General features: G+C 53.6%; 1 protein-coding gene across 1 annotated transcript; it reads right to left on the bottom strand.

Annotated features, from left to right (window-relative positions):
• Positions 1–7070: 7070 nt before the first annotated feature.
• Positions 7071–8723, bottom strand: LOC306785107 (somatostatin receptor 3; the record flags this gene model as incomplete). Its single annotated transcript, XM_079279332.1, has 2 exons — positions 7071–7712; positions 7965–8723. The coding sequence occupies 2 exons, from the start codon at positions 8721–8723 to the stop codon at positions 7071–7073; spliced, it is 1401 nt and encodes a 466-aa protein (XP_079135458.1).
• Between the last annotated feature and the right edge of the window lie 1434 nt (positions 8724–10157).

The raw sequence follows: 10157 nt of genomic DNA, 5'->3' as shown, positions 1-10157 counted from the left end.
GCAGGGTAGTCGTACAGGCAGGGGTCGTGAGCCGGGCGGGTAGTCAGACGTTCCAGGGTGATCCAGGGGTAAGGCAGTCTTCTCCACGGGTTTCGCTGATTAGGCTACTTCTTCTTCTTCTTCTTCTTCCTCTTCTACTCCTACTCTCTCCCGGTTTCCTGTTTCCTGAGCCCTTTTGTAGTCCCCTCCTCCTCCTCTGATAGGGTGTGGTCGCTCCCTCGTCTCTCCTCCTCAGGTGTTGCTTGTTGGGCTGATGGTGGTTTGGCGCTCTTTTCCATTCCCTGACATGGGGGCTCCGCCTCCATGTCAGGCAATATCGTCCCTCTATCACTACCCCTCTGGGGTTGCCCCTCCGGCTGCCACATACCCCCCCCCTTAAATCCGACCTGGGGGGAGGACTGCTCCAGGAACCTAGGGCGTCCCGTCTTGACAGGGCGTCCGCGTTTCCATGAGCGGCCCCGGATCTGTGGACAACAGAGAAAGCATACGGCTGAAGGGATAAAAACCAGCGGGTGACCCTGGCGTTATTGTCTTTCGTTCTGGACATCCATACCAGGGGGGCGTGGTCCGTGACCAGGGTAAAGTGCCGTCCCAGCAGATAGTATTTCAATTCCCCCAGAGCCCATTTGATGGCCAAACATTCCTTCTCGACCGTGGCGTATCTTGTTTCTCTAGGTAATAGTTTTCTGCTTACGTATGTGATTGGGTGCTCCTCTCCATCCCTCAGCTGGGACAGGACGGCACCCACCCCGGTCTCGGAGGCATCCGTCTGTACCACCAACGGTTGGGTAAAGTCCGGGGTCACCAGCACTGGTTCGGAACAAAGTGCTTCCTTCAGCTTCTCGAAGGCGTCCTCGGTCTCTGCCGTCCAGACGATCCGATCTGGCAGCCGGTTTTTGGTTAGGTCCGTCAGGGGCGCTGCAAGGGCAGAGAACTGGGGAACAAAACGTCGGTAGTAGCTAGCTAGCCCAATGAATGCTCGTACCTGTTTCTTTGTGCGGGGGCGGGGCCACTCCCGGATCGCCTCGACTTTCCCTACCTGGGGCTTGACGCAGCCGCGGCCGATGGTGTACCCCAGGTAGTCCGCTTCCCGGAGGCCGAGGCGACATTTCTTGGGGTTGGCTGTCAGCCCCGCCCCTCGCAGAGCTTTCAGGACTGCTTCCAGTCTTTGGAGGTGAGCCCCCCATTCCTCCCCGTGTACGACGATGTCGTCCAGATAGGCTGCCGCGTATTCTCGATGGGGACGAAGTACCTGGTCCATCAGTCTCTGGTACGTGGGGGGGGCTCCGTGGAGACCGAACGGCAGCCTCTTATAGTGGTACAGGCCCATGGGAGTAGTGAAGGCCGTTTTTTCCCTGTCTTCGGGGGCCACTGCCACTTGCCAGTAGCCTTTAGTCAAGTCGAGGGTGGTTATGTATCTGGCCCTCCCGATGCGCTCTATCATTTCGTCCACCCTGGGCATCGGGTAGGCATCAAATTTTGAGATGGCGTTGAGCTGTCTAAAATCATTGCAGAATCTGACTGAGCCATCTGGTTTCGGAACCAACACTATAGGGCTGCACCACTCGCTAGTCGAGGGTTCGATGATGTCTGCCTCCAGCATACTCTGTACCTCTCTCTCTATCGCCCCCCGGCGGGCTTCGGGGATGCGGTACGGCCTTAGTTTTACCTTCTTCCCGGGCTCGGTGATTATCCGGTGTTGCACCAGTGTGGTGTATCCGGGGTCCGGGGAGAACACGTCTCGGAACCGATCCACCATTTCCCGGACGTCCTGCTTCTGCCGGGGGGTCAACTCTTCTCCCACGGGTACCTCGACTGGCTCCGTTTTTCCTGGGGGTGTAGAGAGAGAGAAACAGAGCATGGCATCCCTACTCACCCATTTCTTGAGAAGGTTAACATGATAAATCTTCGTCGGGTGCCTTCGACCTGGTTGCCTGACTCGGTAGTTTACCGGCCCCAATCTTTCCATAACTTCATAAGGTCCCCTCCATCGGGCTAAAAACTTACATTCCGCCGTGGGCACCAGGACCAACACCCGATCCCCTGGGTTAAACACTCGGGGTTGTGTTCCCCGGTTGTACACGCGGGCTTGGGCCGCCTGTGCATCGGCCATGTGTTCTCGGACTATGGGCCAGAGTGATGCCATCCTCACCCTCATCTCCTCGACGTGGTCCACCATGGTGCGGTAGGGGGAGGGTTGGTGTTCCCAGGCTTCCTTGGCCAGGTCGAGTAGTCCCCGGGGTCGTCGACCGTACAGGAGCTCGAAGGGCGAGAATCCTGTAGACGCCTGGGGCACCTCTCTGATGGAGAACATAAGGAATGGCAGCAGTTGGTCCCAATTCTTACCGTCCTGGTCCATGGTCTTTTTCAGCATTTTTTTCAGTGTCTGGTTGAATCTCTCTACTAGGCCGTCCGTTTGGGGGTGATACACCGACGTCCTCAGTTGTGTCACCTTCAGCATGCCACACAGGTCCTTCATGATCCTAGACATGAACGGGGTCCCTTGGTCGGTGAGAATCTCCTCCGGTATTCCGACCCTGGAAAACAACATCACAAGCTCCCTTGCTATGCCCTTGGTGGCCATGGAGCGTAGAGGGATGGCTTCGGGATACCGGGTGGCGTAATCAACAATAACCAGGATGTACCTGTGTCCCCTGTTGGTCTTGGGTAGTGGCCCCACTAGGTCCATCCCGATCCTGCTGAAGGGGACGGTGATGATCGGCAGGGGCACCAGCGGGTTTCTGTGATGGGGTTGTGGGGCCACTTGTTGACATTCGGGGCAGCTCCGGCAGTAATCTTCTACGGCCTTTTTTATTCCGGGCCAGTGGAACCTGGCCCTCACCCTTTCCAGGGTTTTCTCCACTCCTAGATGGGCACCTAGGAGATGGGAGTGGGCTAACTGTAGGACAGAGGGTATAAAAGGACGTGGCACCAGTAACAACCTGAGGGGGGCCCCGTCCCTCATTACTACCTGGTATAGGAGCCCGTTATATATGGAGAAATGTGTGGGAGGGAGGTCTCTTACCCCGTCCAGTGGTCGTCCGTCTACGGCGGCCACCTGCCGAAGGGCGTTGGCTAGGTTGGGGTCCTCCAACTGGGCCGTCCCAAACCTCCCTGTGAGGGGCCCGGGTAAGATGGGCTCCTCCGGGTCCTGGGGAAACAGCCCGGCCAGCTCCTCTTCGTCGAGGGAGGGGGTATCTGCTTCCTCGGGGATGGGCGGCGCCTCTCCTTCGGGCTCCCTGGGGCTGGAGGGTCCGTCGTTCTCGATGGCTGTGGCATAGACGTCATCGGGGTTGGGTTGGGTGGCCTCCACCAACGCCCGGGCCACGGCACTGGCGACTCCTTCCGATAGGGGAGAGGTGGAGATCTCCTCCCCCAGCCCACAGATGGCTTTCTTTTTGTACTTTCGGGGAGGGGTCGTACCTTGTTTCACCACCAGGCTGCGCCAAAGCTCCTGGAACACGGGCAGGTCTCGGCCGACGAGCACCTCTACGGGGAGTCCTTCCACGACTCCTGCAGTGCCGATGTATCTACCCCTCGTCGTGTAGATCTCTAGGGCGGTGGTGGGGTATTCGCGGGTCTCCCCATGGATGCACGTGACCGCTCGGGTGCCTGTTAGGAGCGGGTACTGAGCATACGTGGGTCTCACCAATGTAATGGCGCTCCCGGAGTCCACCATCGCTGAGGCGTCGCGGCCGTTGACTTTGACAGGGGTGAGGGGCATGTGGTCCTCGTGAGTGGCCCAGCATCCTGTAATCAAGCCGCATGGGCGACTCCCCTCACTGGCCGTGGGCATGGGTGCGTCCTGGCGGTGAGGGCATTCCCAGGCGATGTGCCCGATCTCGCCGCAGTTGTAGCACCTCCTCTCTTCCTGTCCAAACGCCGGCCGACGTCGGGGAAAGCCTGGGGGGAAGGAGGGAGACACATATTTATTTTCCTCAGTTTTAATTTTTTCTTTGCGGGTGGGCCCCTCTAATTTCTGGTTTCTTCCCCCACGCACTAAAGCTTGTGCTGCTTGGTAACCCTCCATTATTTCCACCAGGTCCTCGATGTTGCGGGGGTTTCTCTGGCCTGCCAATTTTTTTGCCTCATACGGGAGTGATCTGATGTATTTGTCCATGACCACGCGATCGGTGGGCGACACCTCTGTTGGCTCTGCGTGTAGCCAGGCCGTCGTAATCCTTTTGATCTCATGCATCTGGGCTCGCGGAGAAAGTGAGGCGTCATATGACCATTCATGAAATCGTTGGGCCTGTAAGAACAGCGTGACCCCGCATCGCTGTAACGCTTCCGCTTTCAAAACCCGGAAGTCAACTTTTCCAGCGCGCTCTAAGTCCTGATACGTTACTTGCGTTTCATTGATCAAAAAGGGGGCTATTAACTCTGCCCAGTGATCTTCTGGCCATTTTTCGCGGAGTGCCGTTGTCTGGAATATTTGAAAAAAAACTTCAACATCGTCAGCTGCCGTTTGTTTGAGAATGAAGCGCGCTGGATTCACTTTCTCCACGGTATGTTGCTCCTGTTGGTTTTGTAACATGCCCTTGATTTCGCTTTGCATGGCATCCGCGCGTTCTGTTTGCAATTCCATATATTTCTCCATTTGTATTTGCTGTTGGTATTGTTGTTGCTGCTGGGATTGGAGGATTTGCATTTGTACTTGCATGGCTTGTTCGTGGCGCTTTTGGGTTTCCTGGTTGCTAGCGATTAGCCCCGCTAGCAGCTCTTGAAATGGCCCCGGGGTGGCCATGCTTACTGGGTCGGTTGGTCTATCGGTCAGCGTTGCCAGAACCGGAATGGTGCCCACATTCTCCACCACTTTGTGACAGCCCCCGGGGTGGGCAGGGGGTTTCACGACAACACTGACCAATAAACACAACCAGTCGGCAGATAAACGGTTCACGTGAGGTTTTTACTGAAGGTAGAGAGTGGAAAGAGGTAGGATAGACACTCAATAACACAATGTCCGCTTTCCAGAGGGATGGTCGGTGTCCAATTCCACGGTTCGGTGCACAACGGGTATTCCTCAGACGGTCCAGGGCGCGGGCAGGAGCAGGGTAGTCGTACAGGCAGGGGTCGTGAGCCGGGCGGGTAGTCAGACGTTCCAGGGTGATCCAGGGGTAAGGCAGTCTTCTCCACGGGTTTCGCTGATTAGGCTACTTCTTCTTCTTCTTCTTCTTCCTCTTCTACTCCTACTCTCTCCCGGTTTCCTGTTTCCTGAGCCCTTTTGTAGTCCCCTCCTCCTCCTCTGATAGGGTGTGGTCGCTCCCTCGTCTCTCCTCCTCAGGTGTTGCTTGTTGGGCTGATGGTGGTTTGGCGCTCTTTTCCATTCCCTGACATGGGGGGCTCCGCCTCCATGTCAGGCAATATCGTCCCTCTATCACTACCCCTCTGGGGTTGCCCCTCCGGCTGCCACAACGTGCACACGTTGCATACCGTCTACGTGCACACGTTGCATACCGTCTACGTGCACACGTTGCATACCGTCTACGTGCACACGTTGCATACCGTCTACGTGCACACGTTGCATACCGTCTACGTGCACACGTTGCATACCGTCTACGTGCACACGTTGCATACCGTCTACGTGCACACGTTGCATACCGTCTACGTGCACACGTTGCATACCGTCTACGTGCACACGTTGCATACCGTCTACGTGCACACGTTGCATACCGTCTACGTGCACACGTTGCATACCGTCTACGTGCACACGTTGCATACCGTCTACGTGCACACGTTGCATACCGTCTACGTGCACACGTTGCATACCGTCTACGTGCACACGTTCCATACCGTCTACGTGCACACGTTGCATACCGTCTACGTGCACACGTTGCATACCGTCTACGTGCACACGTTGCATACCGTCTACGTGCACACGTTGCATACCGTCTGCGTGCACACGTTGCATGTGTCTACGCGTTGCATGCGTCTGCGTGCACGTGTTAGCTGTTTACAGCACACTTCTCTTGAGCAGGAACGATGCAGACATGCTGCCTCTGAGCTCCTTCAGGATTAAAGTCTATCGACATAATAAACTGACAGCTGGTGGAATATCATCCGTACATTTATTGAGCTCACCACATTACACTTGGCTCCTGTACTTTGACAACACTGCTGATATTATACAACACATTAATGCAACCACAAAGGAAACAAAAAGCATGAGTTGGGCAAATTGGGTTTGTGGTTTCACTTAAACAAATAAAATATAGAATTCACAATAAACTACAAAACACACACACCTTCTATTTCAACCATCGAATCGACAAAGTAACTTCAGCATGAAGCACAGAATCCTTCACAAAGAACGGACACTGAACACAAAAGGTAAACGTTCAGTTATTTCATATTTAAAGAGGATTTCATGAATAATGCAAACAGGATCATCTGTTCCAGTCACACAGCAAAGAGACTTTAAACCTTCTTCTTCTTCTTCTTCTTCTTCTTCTTCTTCTTCTTCTTCTTCTTCTTCTTCTTCTTCTTGAAACATAATTCTCTGTAGTAAGTGAAGCAAGTTTGTGACAAAGCACTAAACAGTGAAATGGGCTTTTAACAACAGTTTACATTCGACGGCTGTTTTGGTAAAAAGTCAAGATATTCCACATTCTTTGTTTCACACTGAATCATCAGTTGTTTCCTCAACGGTGTCCTTTTCAACATGACATCAATAAATATATATATATACAAAATAAATCTGCTCTTTGATGGAGCAGATCTCATAGCTGAAGCCCTCACTACCCAGAATGCACAGCGGTGCATCAATGGACGACCTTCTTGGTGCCTTTAAGATCAAGATGAACATATAAATACTTAAGAACTATATTCTGTACTTCACAATCCTTGCAGCCAGTGTTTCAACCCAACATGGTTAACTTCAACTTACATCATTGTAACTTTCACACACCGTGACAAAAAACACCGATACTGTCAGAATATTACGTGATGCAAAAGATCTGACCCCAACTTTAAGATTTGCATGTTGTAAAATAGTCTCCACGCGCTCCAACACTGAGCCTGTAATCTGTAGCCGTGTGTAATGTTCACATTTGCTTAAACTGTTCCTGCTCTTACAGATAGCTGATCTCCAGCACCGGTTGGTTGTCCGGCCGTTCTTCAGGTTGTGACCTGCCGTTTCTACTTCTACCGGCTTCCTCAGCAGCTTCCTCGTGCTCCGGCTCGGGTTTCCCTCTCTGCACACGAGTCCTCGATGCCTCTGCCGCTCCGCTGTGGTTTCCGTTCTGTGACGTTTTGCGTATTTCGCTCATCCGTACGTCCCCTCCCGTCCCATTGATCTCCTCTTCTTCCTTTCCCCCGCGGCCCCCCCGTCGCACGTCGTCTTCGCTCTTTGGCGCTTGGAGCACGATGCCGCCCCACTCCTCCGTCGGCCGCTGCGCCCTGTCGTTGTTCTTCACCCGGCGCGAGGCGCCGAACAGGGCCTTCCTGAAGCCCCTCTTGAAGTTGTCCGACAGGAAGCCGTACAGTACGGGGTTGGCGCAGCTGTTCGCGTACGACAGCACGACAACGAAAAAGTAGAGCCCCCTGAAGTCGCCGGGCAGCACCACCAGGAGGTTGACGATGTTCAGAGCGTAGAAGGGCAGCCAGCAGAGGACGAACACGGCCACCACCACGACCACCATCCTGGTGATCTTACGCTCCGACTTCCTGCGCCGAGACGACGTGGCCTGCGCCCGTTTCCCAACGCTGCGCACCTTTGAGAGACAAGACAAAGAGCGTCTAATGCGTAAACACACATTCACGAGTAAAGAGTCAACTCACCCAAATCAAAGAATCCTTTGAGGTTACGAACCTCCGATTTCTGCGGTGAACCAGAACAACCTCGAACCACTTTTTACCAAATAAATATTGTGCTGTGTGGAAACCATCACGTCTCCAGCAAGTACGACATTCTTCATACGAATACACCTTTCAGTCGTTAAATCGTATTCATTAAATGCGTTTACCTTGATGACGATCAGCAGGTAGCACAGGCAGATGACCAGCAGGGGGCAGAAGAAGCCCACGGTGCACGTGTACACGATGAACGACGTCTTCCACACCTCCGCCGGCTCGGGCCACACGATGCTGCAGTTGCCGTCGTCCTTCAGCACGTCGGCGAACACCACCACCGGCAGCACCACCACGAAGGACCCCGCCCAGACCGTGGCACTGATGGCCTTGGCCACGCGGGGGCGCCGCCACCAGAAGGAGCGGATGGGGTGCACCACGGCCAGGTAGCGGCCCACCGACATCACGGCCAGGCAGAAGATGCTGGTGAACTGGTTGATGGCGTCCACGGTCATGACCACGCGGCACATCAAGGAGCCGAAGGGCCAAGAGAGCAGAGCGTTCTGCGCCGCCAGGAAGGGCAGGCCCAGCATGAAGAGCTCGTCCGCGATGGCCAAGTTGAGGATGTAGATGTTGGTGACCGACTCGTTCACGGTGTAGTTGACGATGACGTGGATGACCAGCGTGTTGCCCACGAGGCCGACAACGCACACTATCCCGTAGATGAGAGGGATGAAGATCCCGGCCAAGCCGGGGAGGGACCCGGGGTCCGGTTTGGTGCCGTTGAAGAGGAACGAGCCGTCGCTCGGAGAGAAGCCGAGTAGAAGCGGTGGGGAAGGAGTGGAGAGGAGCGAGGAGTGAAGGGGAATGGAGTTGTTGCTCCAGGTAGCTGCGAGGACCTCCCGGGGCAGCTGAGTGGCCTGGACGAGCTCCATGGAGGCTTTAAGGAATAAGAGGCAACCGAAGCTGATGAGATCCCATCAGTGGCAGGTCGACCGCCCTGCAAGAGGAGGCAAAGTTTGATGATTTGGCACATTTCATACACAAGACCGTTTAAAGGGCTTTACATAACACAACTGTGTAAACTCATGTTTACAATGTTCACTGAGGGAATAAATCAAGAGAGAAGTAGAGTCATTTTCTATAGACTTCTATACAACCAGAGGAGTCGCCCCCTGGTGGACACTAGCGAGAATGCAGCGTTAACACATTGACTTCACTCAGAGCCGGATGTTGCCGCCTGCTCTGACCCGAGCTGCCCCGATCTTTTTTGCAGACGCAGCCACTTGCTGTCGGCCAGCGACCCTTGATGTAACGCACCTTTAGATCAGAAGTGAAGCACATTTACCAGAAAATGTCAAACTATTCTTTCAAACACCATAAATAAGAAATGCAGAATACGACATTAAAACTTAAAAAAAATAATATGAAAAGGGAGAAAAGGAAGAGAAACAAAAACACAACTGTCATTTAATTTACCATTGCAGATAAATGAGGGTATGTGTGCAGTCAACATGGCTGCTGCTGAAGGAGCGGACGGTCAAGCGTTTGAATCGTTTGGTCTGATCTCAGACCAGCGACGCTTGCAGAATACTAAACTACCAATCAACAGCTCTCCTTCCGTCACAACAAGAAGCCGGCAGCGGAACAGAAACAGAACGCATTTAGTTGCATTAGACCCGTCTATGAACCGACCCCGGCCTCTAATAGCTACCAGACCACACGCAGGCACGCGCTCATCCCTCGCTGCCGCGCTTCACAACTGTCTGTTCGGAAGGAAACGTCCGGACCTGTGGAGGGAAACATGTCAACCGATAGAGAGAGGAAGGCAGTGAGAGGTATTCACCACATCAACGAACAAACTAGCGTGTTCAGCTGAACAAGCTTCCGGCTTTAATGTTGCAAAGATACATGGAATAGTGTTTGATTATTATTGTTCGTGAAGAAACTCCTCCACCTCTTCGTCACCTCCTCTGATGAAGCTGGTCGACTGAATCTTCCTCATTTCTCTCTGTGAGATGTTTGTTCTCTTTCCCGGCTGAACGTCAGCGTCTCAACATCTCAACGAGACGACCTGAGACACTTATTACTGCACTCGATTAAGATGAGCAAGCAATTTAGAGTGAATCAGTATCATCAGAGCGACGGTGCTTTTGCAACAAGCTTCATTCCTACTTACAGGTATAACATGTAACCTTCCTGCATGAACATGTCTAAAAACCAACGAGACCTGTCACGGTTAGGCTGTGTGTGTGTGTGTGTGTGTGTGTGTGGCTCCGCCCGGCTCCCTCCTGATTATATTCATTCAGCTCACCTGTCCAGTCCACCAGCTGCTTTCCATCTGCTCTTCACCCAGCAGTATATCTTCC

The sequence above is a fragment of the Melanostigma gelatinosum genome (assembly GCF_949748355.1).
Source record: "Melanostigma gelatinosum genome assembly, chromosome: 11".
NCBI lineage: Eukaryota > Metazoa > Chordata > Actinopteri > Perciformes > Zoarcidae > Melanostigma > Melanostigma gelatinosum.
The sequence above is the reverse complement of the archived record's forward strand: the minus strand, read 5'-3'. Positions and strand labels throughout refer to the sequence as shown.